The 20,848-nt window shown below is 46.6% G+C and overlaps 4 protein-coding genes across 9 annotated transcripts in view; 1 reads left to right on the forward strand and 3 right to left on the reverse strand.

Annotated features, from left to right (window-relative positions):
- Positions 1–219: 219 nt before the first annotated feature.
- Positions 220–5,842, reverse strand: c1qa (complement component 1, q subcomponent, A chain). Of its 3 annotated transcripts, none has more exons than XM_080462573.1 (8): positions 5,635–5,842; positions 5,182–5,351; positions 3,561–3,785; positions 2,462–2,638; positions 1,949–2,025; positions 1,749–1,865; positions 1,217–1,297; positions 220–1,060 (listed from the first exon to the last, which is right to left on the reverse strand). In XM_080462573.1, the coding sequence occupies exons 2-8, from the start codon at positions 5,318–5,320 to the stop codon at positions 908–910; spliced, it is 969 nt and encodes a 322-aa protein (XP_080318699.1). In that variant the 5' UTR covers positions 5,321–5,351; positions 5,635–5,842; the 3' UTR covers positions 220–907. The 3 variants fall into 3 exon arrangements, with proteins under 3 accessions (XP_080318699.1, XP_080318700.1, XP_080318698.1); XM_080462574.1 differs by having other exon boundaries at positions 5,676–5,830; XM_080462572.1 differs by lacking the exon at positions 5,635–5,842 and having other exon boundaries at positions 5,182–5,290.
- A 1,371-nt stretch (positions 5,843–7,213) lies between these two features.
- On the reverse strand, positions 7,214–9,223 carry LOC308109172 (nuclear factor 7, ovary-like). The gene has a single exon (XM_080462579.1). The coding sequence runs from the start codon at positions 9,083–9,085 to the stop codon at positions 7,676–7,678; it is 1,410 nt and encodes a 469-aa protein (XP_080318705.1). The 5' UTR covers positions 9,086–9,223; the 3' UTR covers positions 7,214–7,675.
- A 322-nt stretch (positions 9,224–9,545) lies between these two features.
- LOC308109173 (nuclear factor 7, brain-like) lies at positions 9,546–12,134 on the reverse strand. The gene has a single exon (XM_080462580.1). It carries the CDS (start codon positions 11,955–11,957, stop codon positions 10,554–10,556), a length of 1,404 nt encoding a protein of 467 aa, XP_080318706.1. The 5' UTR covers positions 11,958–12,134; the 3' UTR covers positions 9,546–10,553.
- Positions 12,135–16,208: 4,074 nt separating this feature from the next.
- Positions 16,209–20,848, forward strand: part of dnase1l4.1 (deoxyribonuclease 1 like 4, tandem duplicate 1) — a 16,399-nt gene continuing 11,759 nt past the window's right edge. The window contains exon 1 of one of the 4 annotated variants that reach the window (XM_080462586.1): positions 16,209–16,391. Coding sequence is in view for 1 of the 4 variants with exons in the window: in XM_080462585.1 (XP_080318711.1) it covers positions 16,452–16,521 (70 nt within the window). In the remaining 3 variants the exon portion in view is untranslated. The other 3 variants (XM_080462587.1, XM_080462585.1, XM_080462588.1) reach the window with 3 other exon arrangements.

Consider the following 20,848-nt stretch of genomic DNA (forward strand, 5'->3'; position numbering starts at 1 on the left):
GAGAGACTCATCGGCGCCCCCCGAGGGCCGTGCTGTGTGGCGGCTTCGCGACGTGTCAAGAAAGAAATTTGCCTTCCTGTTTCTGTCCTGTGATGAACGGCTCAGCTGCCCAGCTGTAACCTGACTTCACTCTGTGTTGAATGAAGTGATGTAAAGGAAGAATGGATGGATGGAACTTGTGTCCACTGGGGTGTGACGCTCCGCAGAAGGAAAACTGAAAACTATGCCAAGGTTTTTTTTAGTTGTTTAATATGAAGTTAACATAGTTTACAACACAGCAAATACGTGTGTTTCCACAAAACATTCTTCACCATTGGGGCTCCGTTTCCACGACAACGGTGTTCTGATCCACTGCATCTGCAGGGTTTTAATCTCCAGGTGGAAAGATTCTTTCACGGTGTGATTCCCCTCAGAGACTGCAGGAGGCGACAGAGTGCTGCTACTGCATATGTGTATCCTCCTGTGGTAAAGGCTTCTTCTGCTCCTGCTCCAGTAAACCAACATGGCCGACCCCGAGTTTGACTGGCGCTGGTTTTGTAGTTCGATCCTCCAGATCAGTAGTTTGTTAGTTGAGACTCTCCCTGATAGGATCTGATTCCTCATCAGGCACTAGAATGTCGCTTCTCTACACTTTGTTCAGCTTTATATCGTTTTCTTCTCTGGACAAGCGTCTGTGTGGTTTCATTACAAAAACAAGAGACTGCGCCCCCCTGTGGCCCGGCAGACTAACTACATGGTGTCAGTGTGTCTGCTGCAGTGGAAACACTCTCCTTTATTTGAACAGATTAGGTGTTGTCGTGGAAACGGGGCCTCAACAAGAGAGAGAAAAGACTTGAAGGAGTGACCTGGTGAACGATCACATTTTATATCTGGATACTTTTGTTTTTTAAGAAACTGTTTGAAAGTGTCAGACTGGACTGGAGAAGAGCAGGAAGCCGTTGAAGACGATCTGTTTGTCTCGGACGTCTCGTGCGTCGTTGTCCGTCTGCTCATTGCGGAAGGACTCGAGCCAAACTCTCTGGCCGGCTGCCAGCTGCAGCACCGCACCTCCAGACAGCACCTGAAACAGCAGCGCCGCTCGCCATCAGACCGGCAGAACCCCAGCTGACACCCTGTTTCCTCCACCCACCCTCCACCCACCCTCCACCCACCCTCCACCTACCCTCCACCTACCCTCCACCCACCCTCCACCATCATGGTTCCACACTCCACCCACCTGATCAGCGTTTGTGTTGGAATCACAGAAGCCGAGCTTGGTCTGCAGAGCTTCACTGGCCAGCCTCAGACACATGCTGACCTTCAGACAGAGTCAGGGACAGATAGAGTTACTGTTCTATCATTACTTGATCAGATTTATGTACATTGTTGAGTATTCCAACTGATATCTGCGCATAAATCCTCCAGCAATGGAAAAAAGACGTCATCATAACAGTAGTAACATTAATAATAATAATAATAATAATAATAATAATAATAATAATAATAATAATAATAATAATAATAATGATAATAATAATAATAATAGTAATAATAATAATAATAATAATAATAATAATAATAATAATAATAATAATAATATAGTGATAAAGAAGAATCCTGTGTGCAGCTCAGTGTGAGACAGTTGTGGTGTCATTCCTCCAGTTCGCAGTGATGTCCACCGTTAATCTAGTTTTAATGTGCTATCTATGAAATCAAAGGATTTGTAATCTGAAGGCCTCCAGCCTCAGTAGAAATCCCCGAGTCGTCACCTTGGCCGCAGAGAAGAAGTTAAAGTAGTACGTCCCAGGAACTCTGCAGGTGAAGTAACCCGTGGCTGCGTTGAAGTCAGCTGGTTTGTTCACCTCGGTCCTCTGGTATGTGACCACCTGAAAACACCAAACTTTTAATTTGAAAAACGTCTTCTTTTTTCTTAAACAGAGGAATCTGCTGAGTCAGCGTGAGGCGTGACCTGGTTGTAGAGAGGATAACTGTTCTCTGTACGGAAGGCTGAGAAGGCCGAGTGGGTCCCCTGCTGAGAGGACTGACCTGTCACACACACACACACACACACACACACACACACACACACACACACACACACACACACACACACACACACACACACACACACACACACACACACACACACACACACACACACACACACACACACACACACACACACACTCAGTTGAAGGTGTAAAATGTCCAGAACTTTCTGTAATCAGAGCGATCACCCACCACCCAGAGCCCAGATTGTAATTGGATTACTTTGTGGTGTTTAATAGTCAGAACTCCTTGTGCAGTTCTGGAGCTTAAGTCTCAGTTATGATTTTTTTTTCTTGATTTTAAAAGGAGTCTGTGGAGCGGTTGTGACTTTGACTGGTTTTTATTGAGTTGATTTTTAGTTTATAGAGTTTTTATCTTGCATTGGGCTGGAAATCGCCCGTTGAAAAGGGGAAACCCTGCGGAGGTGAGGTACCGGGGCTGACGCTCTGGGTCCCGAGGCCGGGGGGTCCGGGTGGACCGCGGTGGCCCAAAGCTCCCAGAGTTCCCTGGAAACCTTTAGGACCGATGTCCCCCTGTGATCCCCGACTGCCCGTCTCCCCCTTCAGCCTCAGCAGGGTGCCTGCAGTCACGGGACCGGCGGCCATCATGGCTGGAAACAGACAGATTTTCAAAACAAAGTACTTGGAATCCTTTTTTCAATCCAGTCTGAACTCAAGCAACAATTGTATTGAAGCGTGTCATGTCGCGTCAAATCATATCGTGTCGTATCTTATTGTATCGTGTCTTATCGTGTCGTGTCTTATCGTGTCGTGTCTTATCGTATTGTGTCTTATCGTATCGTGTCTTATCGTGTCTTATCGTGTCGTGTCTTATCGTATTGTGTCTTATCATGTCGTGTCTTATTGTGTCTTATCGTGTCGTGTCTTATCGTATCGTGTCTTATCGTGTCGTGTCTTATTGTGTCTTATCGTGTCGTGTCTTATCGTATTGTGTCTTATCATGTCGTGTCTTATTGTGTCTTATCGTGTCGTGTCTTATCGTATTGTGTCTTATCATGTCGTGTCTTATTGTGTCTTATCGTGTCGTGTCTTATCGTATTGTGTCTTATCATGTCGTGTCTTATCGTATTGTGTCTTATCGTATCGTGTCTTATCGTGTCGTGTCTTATTGTGTCTTATCGTATTGTGTCTTATCGTATCGTGTCTTATCGTGTCGTGTCTTATTGTGTCTTATCATGTCGTGTCTTATCGTGTCGTGTCTTATCGTATTGTGTCTTATCGTATCGTGTCGTGTCTTATCGTATTGTGTCTTATCGTATCGTGTCGTGTCTTATCGTATTGTGTCTTATCATGTCGTGTCTTATCGTGTCGTGTCTTATCGTATTGTGTCTTATCGTATCGTGTCGTGTCTTATCGTATCGCGTCTTATCGTATTGTGTCTTATCATGTCGTGTCTTATCGTGTCGTGTCTTATCGTATCGCGTCTTATCGTGTCGTGTCGTGTCTTATCATGTCTTATCATGTCGCGTCGTGTCGCGTCGAGTTGCATTATACTTTATTGTAAAGTAGTACCTGGCTGTCCTTTCTCGCCCTTCACTCCAGGCCATCCTGCTCGTCCCAGAGCGCCCGCCGCTCCATCTCGACCGTCGGTTCCTCTGCAGCTCACGTCAGCTCTGCTGAGGCGCGGCAGCGAGCAGAGGAACAGCAGGATCAGCAGCTGGCTGCAGCCCCCCATGGTCCTAAACAACTGGAGTCGATGATGAAGACGATGATGATGAGGATGATGATGATGGAGGTCTGGATATCAGAAAGTGAGAGGCAGTCAGGACGATCAGCTGAGAAACAGGTGGATATGGGGATTATTATTATGAAACAATTAAAGATGAAGATCCACACAACGTGGGACACCAGTGGAACTCTGCCAGGAAATAAGAAGCTGGAAACATTCAGTCATTCCTTCATTCATTCATTCCTTCATTCATTCAGTCATTCATTCCTTCATTCATTCATTCATTCTCCTCCGCTCCCCCGTTTCCGGGTCGCGGGTCGCCACCCAGATCCCAATGGACCCATTAAGAACCTTCCTGTGGGGGAGAGCCGGCGGGAAAAGCTGGAGACATTTCAGGTAAATGTCAGGAGAGAAAAAGCAAAAGTTGAAAAGGCAGTGATGTGATGAAGATGATGGGATCGTGCAAACAGACAAACATGAGGCATAAAAGTGACGGATTATAGATTATAGATTATAGATTATAGATTAGAGCTTCCAGTTGATTTTAGTTCTCAGGCCACGGACACAGTCTCATGTCTTGTGACCAGTCAAATAGTCGCATAATAAACTTTAAATGTTCACAAAAAACAAACAATTACAACCATAAATGACTTGAATCGTAACAGAAACTCATTTTAATGAAACTTCTGGTGGAAAATACTGAGAAACATCCAGAAACTCCTGACGGGTGTTTTTACAAAGGATATTACTACTTTACTTTCTCCGTGTTGTCTCTGCTACTCTTAAGAACATTTGTTTACAAACAATATAAATTGATATTTTCTTTGAAATGTTGACCTGCTGGTTCTGGTTCTGGTTCTGATTCTGGTTCTAGTTCTGGTTCTGGTTCTGATTCTGGTTCTAGTTCTGGTTCTGGTCCACTGGGCTTCTAAAGGTTCATCTGCACTACAGTGGAACCAGAGTAAAGAATTGAAATTTAAGTTGATCTTAACTTTGAAATACTAATTCAATGATCTTGATTGATCTGGAGAGGTGAAGTACTTAATAAATACTGGGAAGAATGAAAGTACTTGATCTGGAGAGGTGAAGTACTTAATAAATACTGGGAAGAATGAAAGTACTTGATCTGGAGAGGTGAAGTACTTAATAAATACTGGGAAGAATGAAAGTACTTGATCTGGAGAGGTGAAGTACTTAATAAATACTGGGAAGAATGAAAGTACTTGATCTGGAGAGGTGAAGTACTTAATAAATACTGGGAAGAATGAAAGTACTTGATCTGGAGAGGTGAAGTACTTAATAAATACTGGGAAGAATGAAAGTGTAAAAATAAAATAATCACATTTTATATCCAAAACACAGAGACGACCCTTCAAACCATGAATGAAAGACAAATAGATTAAAAGGAGTGGAGGTTCTAATGGTTCCACTGCGGTCCTTCTACAGTGAGACGGACGGACTCACCAGGGAGTGAAGAAGTTGATTCTTCGGTCTGTGAGGAGAAAATGTGAAGTTCTTGTTCTGCTGGACGAACTTCTTCTAAAACTCGTTCACACACTCCAGCAGGGAAATGAAACTTGTGTCGTTGACGCTGACGAGGCATTTAATTCTATTCTCTGTGTTTGGATCCAGAACTGCTGGGACAGAAATAACACAACATTTATTTTAAATCATGTTTATGATGAAAACAGCAGCAGTAAATTCTGAGGGAGGAAAATGTCACATCATTTACAAATATTCAGGCCTGAAGTGTAACAGGGGCAGCGGTCTGAATATAAAGAAGAGATGTAGAGGGTCCAGGCTGAATGTCTGGAGCTACATAAACACCTGATCAAATGTTTATGAATCCAGTCATTGATCACAATATCTTTATAAATTCTACAATAAGTACCACTTTATTTATCAAATAAAATTTACCTGCAGAATTTTAAAAAGCCCCTTCCCCTCCTTTGTCCCACCTGAACTTCGTTCTCTAAATCCAAAGCCTTGTGGCGCCCCCATGTGGTCAACATACCAGACCTCAGTAATCCACAGAGATTAAAGGTTTCCTGGGGATTAGATTGTCTGAGGTCATGTCTACACGGACCAGGTCTCTGGTTCAACTCTGTGTCTCCGGTTGCATCTCAAGAGGGGAGATTTACGTCACAATTCGTTGTCCAGGATTCTGATTGACTACCATGGCTTCATGCTTCTCGTTACACTGCCCCCTACAGGTCTGGCTGCTCATAGCAGCTCTGAAGCGGGTGGATATTCAGTCTGTGTCAATGAAGAGTTTTGTTTTCACAGGTCGAGGGGAAAACCCCGGTAATCCTGGCCTCAGGACCCGTCCACACCAGAACTTCATCCACACCAGGCGGTGTTTTAGAAACCCAGAGAGGGGGAATTCTAAAACCACGACTGGGCTGTGAGGTGTGGACGGCAAACACCGTCATCTGTGGTGCAGCAGTGCAAACCACTGCACCACTGCACCACTGCAGCAGCAGACACACAGAGCAGCAGTGAGCTTCACACATTCATAGAGCAGCAATCAGTTTCCCTCCTCAATACAACGTGACACGACCTGGAACCTTTCAATGCACACACACACACACACACACACACACACACACACACACACACACACACACACACACACACACACACACACACACACACACACACACACACACACACACACACACACACACACAAAAAAGCTCTGCTATTAGAAGCCAAATCAGAAAACAAATGTCCAGGTGAACCCCGCCCCCCCACCCTCACCTGAACCCCACCCTCACCTGAACCCCGCTCTCCTGCCCTCACCTGAACCCCACCCTCACCTGAACCCCACCCTCACCTGAACCCCCACCCTCACCTGAACCCCACCCTCACCTGTCCAGGTGAACCCCACCCTCACCTGAACCCCGCCCTCACCTGAACCCCGCCCTCACCTGTCCAGGTGAATTCTGCCCTTGCCCACAGCAGGGTGGGATCAATAGGGCGGGACACAAGATGGATGTATGTTACAACACGTGTGAAATCAGGAAGAGTAGAAATTAGAACTAGATCATGTGGTTCTATCAGCAGAAGTTCCTGTCATTATTGTTCCACTTCAGGCTGAATTGAATGAAAACCTGCTGAGCAGCAGCGGCTTCTCGTCACACTTTCCTCTCCAGGTTTAACTTGAGGTAAACTTCATTCTTTCACATATCAGAGAAGTCGGTTAAGGACTTAAGGTACAGCTTCCTCACTTACTGCTGCTGAAATGGTTCCCTCACCTCATTACTGACCCCTGGCTGCTCTCTGTGCTACTGCGACTCCATCCATCTTTTTGACCTATTCTTCTTCATGCAGGCCGAGCCGCTGCGCTTTGTTTTTACTGGAGACACAATATTCTGAAATAAATTATTCACTTCTAATGCAAATGCTTCAACTTAGTAGTTTTGGGATATAAATTAATTCAATGGAAACTTATTTTGAAAACATAAAACAGAAGGACAATAACAACCATGACTTCATAGTAGTTTTATAGTTGGGATTCACCCTGAGAGCATCCAATCCACCGTCTGTAGACGAAGGTCAGGTACTCGGGATTGTTCATGTGTACAGCGTATTAATCTGTCCTGACATGCTTTTGTGGATTCATGACAAAAACAACACACAACAGCAGCCACTAGTGGCCCTACATGCTAACTACATTGTTTTGCAGTGTTTCTGCCGTTGTCATGTTAATGTGAAGGTTTTCTGAAATGAAAACACAAAAACTTTCACTTGAAATGTTGTGAAGATTCACTGCCTGGCTCAGAAAATGCCCAAAATAAAAGACTGGCCCATTTTAGTATGACAGGACAGCTGAGCAGTTAGTGTTTATGTTGTTAACGTGAGTTATCTCTGACAGCGTAACCCTTTCAGTCAAAAACTGTTTTCTAATGTAAAAAGTCGTCTCTCTCTTCTCATTGATTTGAGACGTTCTGGTCTCTCACAGCGGACTGAGTAATTCTCTCGTTACAGACATCCTGCTCTCTGATATCTTCAGCGGGAGATGGTGTAAGGTCCCGAGGCAGGGAAACAGCCTGTCGGTGAAGGTGTGAGTGAAGGTCTGGATGAGTGTGCCGGTGTCGGGGTCCAAGAACATCAGCTTTCCTCTGCTCCAGTCCAAATGAACCCTGATCCTCTGCAGCTTCTTCTTCACCCGGAGACCACACGATGGCGCTCCTAGTACACGCACGCTGTACTTCCCGTTGAAATACTCGATCTGCCAGAATCCAGATTTGACCCGTCCCTTCTTCTGGACCGATTCTGCTGCAACGCCGACAAACCAGGCCGTGTTGTCCCCAACTTCTACATCCCAGCTGTGTGCGCCCGAGAGGAAACCCTCCCAGCTTCGGACGGAGCGGTGGTAGTCGGTCCTCTCCAGGTTTTCGGGAAGCTGCTGCTTCTCTCCGTGACTCACGCTGGTCAGATCTTCAGACAGGACGAACTCCGGGTTCGCGGTGTTTGGATCCAGGATCACAGGGCTGTAGGAGACCAAGTCCTTCATCTGGTTCCAGATGTTGAAGCTCAGGTTGCCCAGATGTTTGGCCACGTCTATGAGCGCTCCCACCAGCAGCTGCGGCTCGTCCAGCAGGGGGCGCTGCTGCACTCTTTTTGCTGTGGCCTTGTAGTCCTGCAGGAAGGAGACGTCTTCGGCCTTCAGCTTCTCCTCCGTGGCTCCGATCACGTCTGACAGAGCTGATATGTCTCTGCTCAGAGCCTGGATCTTCTCCCTCATCAGTCCACTCTTCTGCTCCTCTTCCTCCCTCAGAGCAGCCAGCCGGGCCTCCTCTTCCTCCTCCAGAAACCGATGAAGCTTCTGAAACTGCTCTTTAATCTGCCGCTCTGTGTTTTGGGCCTGGGTCTTGATGTGTTCAGCTGTTTTGTCACAGTTTCCTTTAACGTACTGGAAGATCTTCAGCTTGTCCTGCAGAGGCCTGAGGGACTTCTGCAGGGTCGTCTTGTGCTCCTGGGCCAACTCGTGGATGGGTCTGAACCTGTGGTTCATGTGCGTCTTGGAGTCCCTGCAGATGAGGCACGCCGGCTGCTGGTGGTCCAAACAGAAGAGTTTGAGCTTCTCGCAGTGCAGAAGGCAGAGACCCTCCAACCCCGCCGAGGCTCTCTGATTCCTCTCCAGCACGAAGGTCTGGCACAGGTTTCTCAGCGCCAGGTTCCGGGGAGGCTCGCCCCTTGAGGATCTCCTCTTACAGACCGGACACTCCCGTATGGGCTTGTCTCTCCACCAGGTCTGCAGGCAGTCGCTGCAGAAGCTGTGGCTGCAGGACAGGACGACGGGATCCTTGAAGACGTCCTGACAGATGGGACAGGAGAGATCCTCCTCAGACTGGAAAAACATTTTCCTCCAGAGAGAAGCTTCCAGAACGCAGATGTTTCCTCCTCAATCTCACAGTTAGAGCTGCCGTGCTTCCTGCTGGGAATCTCCTCCCTCGGGGGGAGTTGTTGATCAGACCTGCTCGAATACTTTTTTCTGTGCGTGTGTGTGTGTGTGTGTGTGTGTGCGAGTGAATGTGTGAGTGTGTGTGTGTGTGTGTGCGAGTGAATGTGTGAGTGTGTGTGGGTTACTTCCTGGTGAAGCAACAACAGGGACTTCCTGGTTTTTCTTCTCACACATGAGTTGTGGGCGGAGCCACCAGGCAATCTGAGTCAGCTGATCAGGTGTGAGCAGGAAAACACAAAGTCACACTCTTTTTATTTGCTTCTGCTCTTTTGTCCTCTGGAAGGAAATGAAGAAAACAAAGGACACGGTGGCTGAGGAACATCCAGTGATTCATGCAGACACATAAAGAGAGAATTGTTTATGGTTTTTATCTGTCATTTCATGCTTTCACATGAAAACTAAATTCTTTTCTCAGGACAGAGAAAGAAGTGAAATCAAAATGTAGGAATATACATTAAAATAGTGCAGTGAACAGCACAAAGTGAAAACTTTGTATTTCATTTGTCAAAGTAAAATTCTAAAGTATAAAAATATTAACAAAGATGACACAAGACACACGTTTCATTTCATGTAGAAAATAATCGTGATATCTTGTGATAATTAGAGGTTGAGAAAATACCAAAGTAAACCAGAAAAAGTCGATTTGTTCACAACAGCCCAAAGTAATTCAGTGAAATATTTTACAGACAGCAAGAAACATTTAGATGAAAAAACATTAAACCGAAACATCAAGACACATTCAGACTATTTAAAGACATTGAGGAGCATAAAAGTAAAATAAACGAGTATTTTCCTGAAGCGAGCACACACAACAGATAAATGTGAATTATGAGACTCTAATGTACCTTTAACTCTCACATGAAGCTGTGTCACACACCAAATATGACAAATATCCAAAAGGGATTCACTTTGAAAAACTGGCTGTTTCACAGGAAGTCTAAATTATCACCTTTCCAAAAGTAATCTAATTCTATATGTACAGCATCTTTTTTATTTTACTATTCCCTATTTGACATCCACTTCTAACAATGTGAGAAACAATCAAATATGACAAACTGCCAAAAAACTGTTCATTTAAAACTGAGTTTGTCATTTTAAGATTATCTTCCACGAATAGCACTTTATATTAGGAACCATAGAAATAATCCCGTTAAAGATTAAAGAGTTAAAGAGACTGCGATGAAGATTCGTCAGATTAACTCTTTTAAACATGGAAATGTATTTAAATCTTAAAGTCAATAAAAAAGCGACTGTCTTGAAATAAAGTTCAAGAACACTAAATGTGAGTATTTTGTACTGCAGTATTTCAATAAATGCTGTTGGAAAGGTTAAAGCTTGGCCGTCTGAGTGGAGCTGGACTTCCTCCTCAAGCTGTCTGGAAGCTGCTGGGATGCTCTGCTAAGATTCTCAGCGGGTGTTTGTCTTTGTTGCTGAAGTAAGGAAACAGCTTCTGGGTGAAGGTGTGTGTGAAGGTGTGAATGTGTGTGTCGCTGTCCGGGTCGGAGAACCACAGCTTCCCTTGGTCCCAGTCCAGATGAACTCTGACCCTCTGCAGCTTCTCCGGCGTGGGAATCTTGTGGAACAGGAAGGGAGAGACGGCCTCCAGGTCATGCTGGAGACGTCGTATCCGCCACAGTCCGGACCGGGCGTCTTCCAGCCAGCGGGTCCTGCTGGTTCTGGGAGCTGCCACACCCAGAACCCAGTCCTTTGTGGCCCCGACGTCCACGTCCCAGCAGTGAGCCCCCGAGCCGAAGCCCTGGGAGCCCAGGACGCTGCAGTAGTGCTCCAGTCTCTCTGGGTTCTTTGGAAGCATTTGAATCTGTCCTCGCCTCCCGGAGGTCAGATCATCAGACAGGAGCAGCGCCGGGTGAGCCGTGTTTGGATCCAGAACCACAGGACTGTAGGAGACCAAGTCCTTCATCTGCTTCCAGATGTTGAAGCTCAGGTTTCCCAGATGTTTGGCCTCATCTATGAGCGCTCCTGAGGGCAGCTGTGGGTCCTCCAGCAGGGGGCGCAGCTGCACCTTTTCCACTGCAGCCTTGTAGTTGCGCAGGAAGCGGATGTCTTCAGCTCTCAGCTCCTCCTCTGTGGTTCTGATGGTTTCCAACAGAGCTGATCTCTCTCTGCTCAGAGTGTCACTCACATCTCTCATCACTTCACTCTTGTGCTTTTCTTCCTCCCTCAGATCAGCCAGCCTGGCCTCCTCTTCCTCACCTAGAAGCTGTCGAAACCTCTGAAACTCCTCCTTAATCCGTCTCTCTGTGCGTCCAGCCTGGACTTTCATGTGTTCAGCCATTTGATCAGTGTCTGCTTGAACTTGTTCAACGAGCTTCAGGTTCTCCTGTAGAGGTTTGAGGAGAACCCGGAGTTCCTCCCTGTGATGCTCTGCAGCCTCGTCGACGGGCCTGAACCTGTGCTGGTAGTGAGATTTGGAGTCTCGACAGACCAAACACACCGGCTGCTGATGGTCCAGGCAGAAAAGTTTGAGCTTCTCCGAGTGCCGACTGCAGCGGACCATCCATCCTGCAGAAGATGACTGAGGTTGCTCCAGTAAAAAAGCCTTGCACTGCTCTTTCAAAGCTAAATTGGTCGGCAGAGCACTGGGCAGAGACCTCTCCCTACAGGATGGACACTCGTTTATGAGCTTCTCCTTCCACCAGGTCTGCACACAGACTCTGCAGAAGCTGTGGCTGCACGATAAGACAACAGGATCCTGAAAGATGTCTTTGCAAATGGGACAGGAGAGGTCTTGTTCTGGGTGAGAAGCCATTTTTCGATGTTTTTTGAAGTCTTGGTGAGAAGCTGAAACTCACCGAACAGAATGACACAAACAGGAAATCTCACTCAGGAACTCGGTCCACTAAGTTGCTGTTGACTCATTTACCTCTTCCTGTCCAGATGATAAGAATGCCCAGCCTCTTTAAATCTGCATCTTCTTCAAGGATCAGGCAGCAAAAGAATTTCACTTTCTCTTTTGGATGTGGTTCCTTCACCTCGAGGGAGGAGCTTAGCAGCTCAAACACTCGGACCACATTCACTCATACGCATCAACTGCTTCACAAACACAGATTCCTCAATGGGAACTCTTTTAAAAGTTTATAAAACTCATTTTATACAGACTGCTTTCCCACTCCGTACAAATATTCTTTGTTTGAACTCAACTTTGCTGCTAAAAACCTCAGATTACTTCTGCACATGTTAAAGAATATCATAGTAAGAAATATGGCAGTCGATTGTCCTGACCTGGAGAACTCCCTCAGGCTTTCATCTGGAATGTTCTTCTGTAGGTAGGTACGAGACTGGTCCAGGTCTGGACTGGGACAAAAACCTTGTTCTGGGCACTTTGTGGTCCCTTTCAGGCCATCGTGGACAAAACGGGATGGACGTGGGACATCGCAGGGGGACGGGATGGACGTGGGACAATGCAGGGGGACGGGATGGACATGGGACATCGCAGGGGGACGGGATGGACGGGGGACATCGCAGGGGGACGGGATGGACAAACGTAACAGGTCGTGATTGTCGTGGGCGCCGTGCCGGAGGGGAGTTTCATAGGAGTCTGAGCGATGAACGACAGTTGTGAGGGTGTCATCTCAGAAAGAAGAATATATATATATATATATACACATATATATACATGTGTGTATTTCTATTTTCCCCCGGCGAGATTTTAAACTGATGAGTTGCTTCTTTAAAGGAACTATGAGTCCTTATATAAATACATTCCTATTCAACCTCATTACCTGAAACTGTACAAACACTGAAGTTATTACAAGGCGTCTAAACGGGGAGGGTGTATCTGGGCTGACACCGTTGTGAGGAATGTCTTTACACTGAGCATCAGCAGAATCCTCCCCCTTCTAGTCACTAACTGGTTCTGCCTCTGCAGATCCCAGTTCAGTACCAGGTAGTCCAAACCTCTGAGTCTGCTAGTGACTGTGGATTAGTTAGTTCCTCTGGTCAACAAATCCATCAACATATCCAGATCAGTGCTGGAAGGTTTGAAGCATCATGGCCGTCACAGAGAACAACGTTCCACCATCAGATCCCAGCAGCAGCTGAACGGCTCCATCACACTTCATTTTCTCAGACGGTCACAACACAGGAAGTGGCTTCCCAACAGGTCGCGCCGCTCAGGTACAACTTCAAAAAGAAAAAGTTCTACCAGAACATTATTTTCCAGACGATCCCATCTGTTCCACACGGTGTTCCAACCATTTTAAATCCTGGCTCTTCATGCAGCTCAGAGCTCAAAGCCACCCCCCCCCCCCCCCCCCCCCCCCCCCCCGGGTCTCAACACTCCTTTCCTTGGTAAAGAAAACATGACAAGTTCGTTCTTGCAGGTTTTCCCTGTAAAAGAAAACGAGGATTCTGTTTCTTTACACCGTCACCCCTAGGCTTTGTTTTTACAACTTAAATGAATGAGGTGATGGTGAATGCCCCACCTGGACTGGTCCTACCCCTGCCCCTGTAGGACTGAGGAGAGTTATGTTTGGTAAGTGGGTTCTGAGTTATAATGTGTATAATTTATTTACCTTTTGAATTATGTCACATCTGTAAGGAACATGAATTTGTGGGATGAGCAGCAGACCTGGTTGTATTTCATTATATTTCATTTCATTTCTTTGTTACTTACATGTGCAGAAAAAGCACAAGTCTGGTGGACGGACTTTCTGCACACGACTCCCAAGGTGAAACTTTTTGAAAACTCTCTGCCTCCATGATTGTGTAAACAGAGAAAAGGTAGTTATTTATAAATACTCTGGCTCCGTCTCAGTGTAGATGGTGAAGACGCTACTACATGAATGAGTACAAAAAGTTTCCTCCAGTGTCAGGACTCCCAGTCCATCTTCTCCTGGACTTAGTACTTTTATTTTGACAGTCACCGTAATAACAATCTAACCTGGTAGTTTTATTTTGACAGTCATTGTAATAACAATCTAACCTGGTAGTTTTATTTTGACAGTCACTGTAATAACAATCTAACCTGGTAGTTTTATTTTGACAGTCACTGTAATAACAATCTAACCTGGTAGTTTTATTTTGACAGTCATTGCAATAACAATCTAACCTGGTAGTTTTATTTTGACAGTCACCGTAATAACAATCCAACTTGGTAGTTTTATTTTGACAGTCACTGTAATAACAATCTAACCTGGTAGTTTTATTTTGACAGTCATTGTAATAACAATCTAACCTGGTAGTTTTATTTTGACAGTCACTGTAATAACAATCTAACCTGGTAGTTTTATTTTGACAGTCACTGTAATAACAATCTAACCTGGTAGTTTTATTTTGACAGTCACTGTAATAACAATCTAACCTGGTAGTTTTATTTTGACAGTCATTGTAATAACAATCTAACCTGGTAGTTTTATTTTGACAGTCACTGTAATAACAATCTAACCTGGTAGTTTTATTTTGACAGTCATTGTAATAACAATCTAACCTGGTAGTTTTATTTTGACAGTCATTGCAATAACAATCTAACCTGGTAGTTTTATTTTGACAGTCACCATAATAACAATCTAACCTGGTAGTTTTATTTTGACAGTCACCGTAATAACAATCCAACCTGGTAGTTTTATTTTGACAGTCACCGTAATAACAATCTAACTTGATGGTCCGTGTTCTCCTGTTGTGAATGTTTAGAGCCCACTGTTCTCTTCAGTCATGCTTGTGGCAGCGTAGCTCGGTTGGAAGAACGGTAGTCTCCATATCGGAAGGTTGCAAGTTTGATTCCCAGCTCTGGTGAAGTGTCCTTGGGCATGACACTGAACCCTAACCTGCCACAGTGGAGGGACAGCACTCTGCCCGGCTGCAGCCTCCGATGTGTGAATGTGATGAACCATGTGAAGCTCTGGAGCTGCTCTATAAGGCGCTCTATAAGTGAGTCCATTTCCCATTATGAAACAAACAACATCACCCACTAGTGGTCCAACATAAAAATGACATTTCACTGTTTCCATGGAAACGGACATTGTTTTTGTTGGTTAAACGCCAAACCTTTGTGAAAGGAAAAGACTAAAAGACTAAAAGACTAAAAGACTAAAAGAAAGCAGCGTAAAGGGGGGGGGGGGGGGGGGGGGTTCAGGAGCAGGTCCCGGTCAGGGAGGTTCTTCTTGGGGGGCAGCAGTGGCCTCAGACAGTGTGAAGACACGTTTTACTGAAATACACTGAGAAAAGTGATCTGATTAACAGTCTGTGGAGAAGAAATGGAGAATATTTGTGTGATTTTGATCAATAAGGCACATAGTTTGGATTATATGTCCCACAAACAAATAAAATGATGACAAACCCTAACCCCTTAAGAAAACAGAAGTTCGTCTGTTTATCTTCCTGAAGTTGCTGGATTCTAGCCTATAAACAGTGTTTTCTGTTTTCTTATCCAAAAAGAAAAAGTTCCAGTTTTCAGAGTGAATATGAACAGTTCTTTACTTCCTTATCTGATCTCTGCTCAGTCTGAACTCCACCGCACACACACTTCCTGTCTGTCTCACACATTTAAACTCTTACTGCAATAGTCTTACACCTGGTGTTAACATGGGTTATGGCTGCTCGGGTCACATGGAGAACAGGAACCACAGAACCTTCCCTCAGAACACTTCCTGAGGAGGTCCGAGACGCAGTCTGACATCGGAAGTCGCTCTAGAAACGTCTCCGAGATAAAACCAGACCTAGGAATTGTCTGGGTAACTGCAGGCCGTGCCCTTTGACCTTTTAGCAGAAGTGACATAAAGGCAGTAATACAATCTGAACTCAAGTGTGAACACACACACACACACACACACACACACACACACACACACACACACACACACACACACACACACACACACACACACACACACACACACACACACACACACACACACACACACACACACACACACACACACACACACACACACCAGGGGCGGGACGTTCATGTCACTTCTGTTCTTCCCCCGTCTCTCGGTCTGGGCTCTGGCCCCTCCATTGGTTGGCTTTCGACCAATCAGGCTGCAGGAGGTCGCCCCCCGCTGAAGGTTTTGCCTCTGGCAGTGAAGGCAGAGCCAAACGTTCAAAGTTTTCCTTCTCGTTGTTCATTTGAAGGAATTCTCTCTGTGAAGGGAGCTCATCTGGTCTCTGGTCGTCTCAGCAGCAGCAGGTCCTCCTCCTCCTCTTCCTCCTCCTCTTCCTCCTCCTCTTCCTCCTCCTGCAGGTGAGAGATAACTTTGTTTGTCTTGCGGGAGCTGAATACCTGACGGGGTTAACATGTAACATGTGTGCATGCAGCCCTCCTTTTCTTCTGTGTCCACCAGCAGGGCAGTTTGCCCACTGCCGTCACTCAGGTGATGTTTTTACCCAAACATTTGGTGGAGGTGGAAAATGTGTTTAATGTGAGACCTGAGGAAACGTGTCCAGAAGTGCTGAGAATCACTGGTGTAGAGGAAAACGTTAAACGGAGACCCAGAGCCGTTAGTCCAGAGCGTTTGCAGCTCTTCAGTGGTTTTTAATGTTGCTGCACAGCAGGCAATCGTCCTCCTGGGCTCTTCTCTTCCACTCCAAGGAGCATTTAGAGGCACTGAATCCTTCTCTGAGGTGACTCTAAAAACCACCTGACGTATGAGACTATAGCAGCTAGATATATTAACATGCAATCAAATTAGTTAGAAAATGTGAGGAAATGTGAGATTTTCCTCTATTTATAAATTCACATCCTCCTCATTACTTTATTCTCATGTCCTAGGATAACGTGTTATCAATGCATGATGCTCATGATAATCTGAGGTAAGCTAGGAGCCCTTTGAAGCCTTAAATCTTCTTTCAAAACTCCGTTGGAGTTTAACTGGTGCTGGAAGACGAGGCTGTTTGTCTGGAGGTTAATGTGATGAGATCTTTCTCCTGATGAGCTGCGTTGCTCTGCTCAGACCAGGCGGGATCCAGCGTCTCTGGATGAACCATATCCAGCTGCTTAATGATTTAATAAGTTATTACATCCTTGGCTAGTTATTACTTTATTCAATTAGCAGTGAAATATTCAGAATATGTAATAATTACAAGGAAATATTGTAATAATACGTCAATAGGAATGCATTGTGCAGTTTTGGTTCAACATTATTATGCAGCGTTCTTCCAATTCTGGTGGTATAAATCCTTTTATAAACTATTCTATTACTTTATTAGCTTTATTCATTTAAAATGCTACAGGGATTGTCTCTACAAATGACTTTAGCAGAAACTGTAAATCAAAGCAACGTGCAGCAAAGAGCTCTTATAGCTTAGAAACAGAAATAGTCTCATCGACTTTAAATGTTTTGGATTGTTTGGTGAAAACATCCACTGACCAGGCGCCACCTAGAGGCCAAACAAAGCTCTACGAGCGAGCGGAGAGTTGTCAAACAACTGATCTCCTGTGTGTGTGTGTGTGTGTGTGTGTGTGTGTGTGTGTGTGTGTGTGTGTGTGTGTGTGTGTGTGTGTGTGTGTGTGTGTGTGTGTGTGTGTGTGTGTGTGTGTGTGTGTGTGTGTCCAGATCCCCGGTTTAACGTCAGCACAGACATGAACTAGTTGGGTGAGTTCTACAGAAATAATCTCCCAGACGAGCTGCAGTGAACCGAGTCGCTGCAGCTACACACTGCTGCTCTTTACTCTGGAAGTTGTTTTAAATGAACGTGTTTGAGTTAAAGCCAGACTCAATATCTGGTCCTGGAGAGCTGCATGTTTTAGGATCCGTTCATTCAACGCCTTCAAGCAACTGAAACACAACTTTTTGTGCCCAAGGTGGAACTTTTTGACAACGTTCCAACTCCATGTCCTTGTAAACGGAGGGAAACACCGACGCTTTGTATCCATGGAGACGGTGGAAACGCTGCTGCTGTGCTCACCACCACCACATGCTTTCCATATTAATAGTTGACAGTAATTAATAGTTTTATTTTGACAGTCACCATAAGAACAATCCAACTTGGTAGTTTTATTTTGACAGTCACCGTAATAACAATCCAACTTGGTAGTTTTATTTTGACAGTCATCGTAATAACAATCCAACTTGGTGGTTTTATTTTGACAGTCATCGTAATAACAATCCAACTTGGTAGTTTTATTTTGACAGTCACCGTAAGAACAATCCAACTTGGTAGTTTTATTTTGACAGTCACCGTAAGAACAATCCAAGTTGGTGGTTTTATTTTGACAGTCACCATGAGAACAATCCAACTTGGTGGTTTTATTTTGACAGTCACCATGAGAACAATCCAACTTGGTGGTTTTATTTTGACAGTCACCATGAGAACAATCCAACTTGGTGGTTTTATTTTGACAGTCACCATGAGAACAATCCAACTTGGTGGTCCGTCCTCTGGAACGTTGGTTCTCCCAGTGTTTGGGTTGGAGTGAGGAGCTCATTGTTCTCTGCTGCATGTGTGTGTGGTTTCATCACAAAACCAAACAACAGCACCCACTAGTGGCCCAACAGGAAAACTACATTGTTTTCAGAGTTTCTGCTTTTGCCATGAAAACAATTCATTTCCACCTGAAAGGTTTTGTTAGAAACGGGCCTGAAGCTCGTTACTGGGCTGTGTGAAGAGCTAAAACATGGAGGACGACTCTCCAGCATCAGGGCTGGAATCCACCGAAGAAGAATCAGGAAGTAAACTAATATTGTAATATAAGCCTGATCAATAGAAGCATAAGAAAACATGTTGACGTCAAAAGGAGCGTGGCTCTGAAATACTTCAGACTGACTGAGTAATCTAAGTAGTTGAAGTGTGACTGGATTGGCTTTTGTCTCCATTTTCTTTCTTGTCCCCTTGAGGAGTAATAACATGTTGGTACGGAGCTTTAAAGAGGAAGGGGTTGGAGTCAGGAGGAGCAGGAGGAGCAGGAGGAGCAGGAGGAGCAGGAGGAGTCAGGAGGAGCAGGAGGAGCAGGAGGAGTCAGGAGGAGTCAGGAGGAGCAGCAGGAGCAGCAGGAGGAGTCAGGAGGAGTCAGGAGGAGTCAGGAGGAGCAGGAGGAGCAGGAGGAGTCAGGAGGAGTCAGGAGGAGCAGGAGGAGCAGGAGGAGTCAGGAGGAGCAGGAGGAGCAGGAGGAGTCAGGAGGAGCAGGAGGAGTCAGGAGGAGCAGGAGGAGTCAGGAGGAGCAGGAGGAGCAGCAGGAGCAGCAGGAGGAGTCAGGAGGAGCAGGAGGAGCAGGAGGAGTCAGGAGGAGTCAGGAGGAGCAGGAGGAGTCAGGAGGAGTCAGGAGGAGTCAGGAGGAGCAGGAGGAGTCAGGAGGAGTCAGGAGGAGTCAGGAGGAGTCAGGAGGAGCAGGAGGAGTCAGGAGGAGCAGGAGGAGCAGGAGGAGCAGGAGGAGTCAGGAGGAGTCAGGAGGAGCAGGAGGAGCAGGAGGAGTCAGGAGGAGCAGGAGGAGTCAGGAGGAGCAGGAGGAGCAGGAGGAGTCAGGAGGAGCAGGAGGAGTCAGGAGGAGTCAGGAGGAGTCAGGAGGAGCAGGAGGAGCAGGAGGAGTCAGGAGGAGTCAGGAGGAGCAGGAGGAGCAGGAGGAGCAGGAGGAGTCAGGAGGAGCAGGAGGAGCAGCAGGAGCAGCAGGAGGAGTCAGGAGGAGTCAGGAGGAGCAGGAGGAGCAGGAGGAGCAGGAGGAGTCAGGAGGAGTCAGGAGGATCGGGAGGAGCAGGAGGAGCAGGAGGAGTCAGGAGGAGTCAGGAGGAGCGGGAGGAGCAGGAGGAGCAGGAGGAGTCAGGAGGAGTTAGGAGGAGCAGGAGGAGCAGGAGGAGTCAGGAGGAGCAGGAGGAGTCAGGAGGAGTCAGGAGGAGCAGGAGGAGTAGAGGAGCAGGAGGAGTCAGGAGGAGCAGGAGGAGTCAGGAGGAGTCAGGAGGAGCAGGAGAAGCAGGAGGAGTCAGGAGGAGCAGGAGGAGTCAGGAGGAGCAGGAGGAGCAGGAGGAGTCAGGAGGAGTCAGGAGGAGCAGGAGGAGTCAGGAGGAGCAGCAGGAGCAGCAGGAGGAGTCAGGAGGAGTCAGGAGGAGTCAGGAGGAGCAGGAGGAGTCAGGGGGAGCAGGAGGAGTCAGGAGGAGCAGGAGGAGCAGGAGGAGTCAGGAGGAGCAGGAGGAGTAGGAGGAGTCAGGAGGAGCAGGAGGAGCAGGAGGAGCAGGAGGAGTCAGGAGGAGTCAGGAGGAGCAGGAGGAGTCAGGAGAAGCAGGAGAAGTCAGGAGAAGCAGGAGGAGTCAGGAGGAGTCAGGAGAAGCAGGAGAAGTCAGGAAGAGCAGGAGGAGTCATGAGGAGTCAGGAGGAGCAGGAGGAGTAGAGGAGCAGGAGGAGTCAGGAGGAGCAGGAGGAGTCAGGAGGAGTCAGGAGGAGCAGGAGAAGCAGGAGGAGTCAGGAGGAGTCAGGAGGAGCAGGAGGAGCAGGAGGAGTCAGGAGGAGCAGGAGGAGCAGGAGGAGCAGGAGGAGTCAGGAGGAGCAGGAGGAGTCAGGAGGAGCAGGAGGAGTCAGGAGGAGCAGGAGGAGCAGCAGGAGCAGCAGGAGGAGTCAGGAGGAGCAGGAGGAGCAGGAGGAGTCAGGAGGAGTCAGGAGGAGCAGGAGGAGTCAGGAGGAGTCAGGAGGAGCAGGAGGAGTCAGGAGGAGTCAGGAGGAGTCAGGAGGAGCAGGAGGAGTCAGGAGGAGTCAGGAGGAGTCAGGAGGAGCAGG

Source organism: Lipophrys pholis, assembly GCF_963383615.2.
Source record: "Lipophrys pholis genome assembly, chromosome: 4".
Lineage (NCBI taxonomy): Eukaryota > Metazoa > Chordata > Actinopteri > Blenniiformes > Blenniidae > Lipophrys > Lipophrys pholis.

Excerpts from the sequence above, each read along its gene's own strand:
- c1qa (XM_080462573.1), bottom strand. The coding sequence starts at position 5,320 with ATGCCTCGTCAGCGTCAACGACACAAGTTTCATTTCCCTGCTGGAGTG. Across the intron at positions 2,639-3,560 it reads GGGCGAGAAAGGACAGCCAG|CCATGATGGCCGCCGGTCCC; the intron begins GTACTACTTTAC and ends GTCTGTTTCCAG. Across the intron at positions 1,061-1,216 it reads CCAACACAAACGCTGATCAG|GTGCTGTCTGGAGGTGCGGT; the intron begins GTGGGTGGAGTG and ends CTGCTGTTTCAG.
- LOC308109172 (XM_080462579.1), bottom strand. The coding sequence starts at position 9,085 with ATGTTTTTCCAGTCTGAGGAGGATCTCTCCTGTCCCATCTGTCAGGAC.
- LOC308109173 (XM_080462580.1), bottom strand. The coding sequence starts at position 11,957 with ATGGCTTCTCACCCAGAACAAGACCTCTCCTGTCCCATTTGCAAAGAC.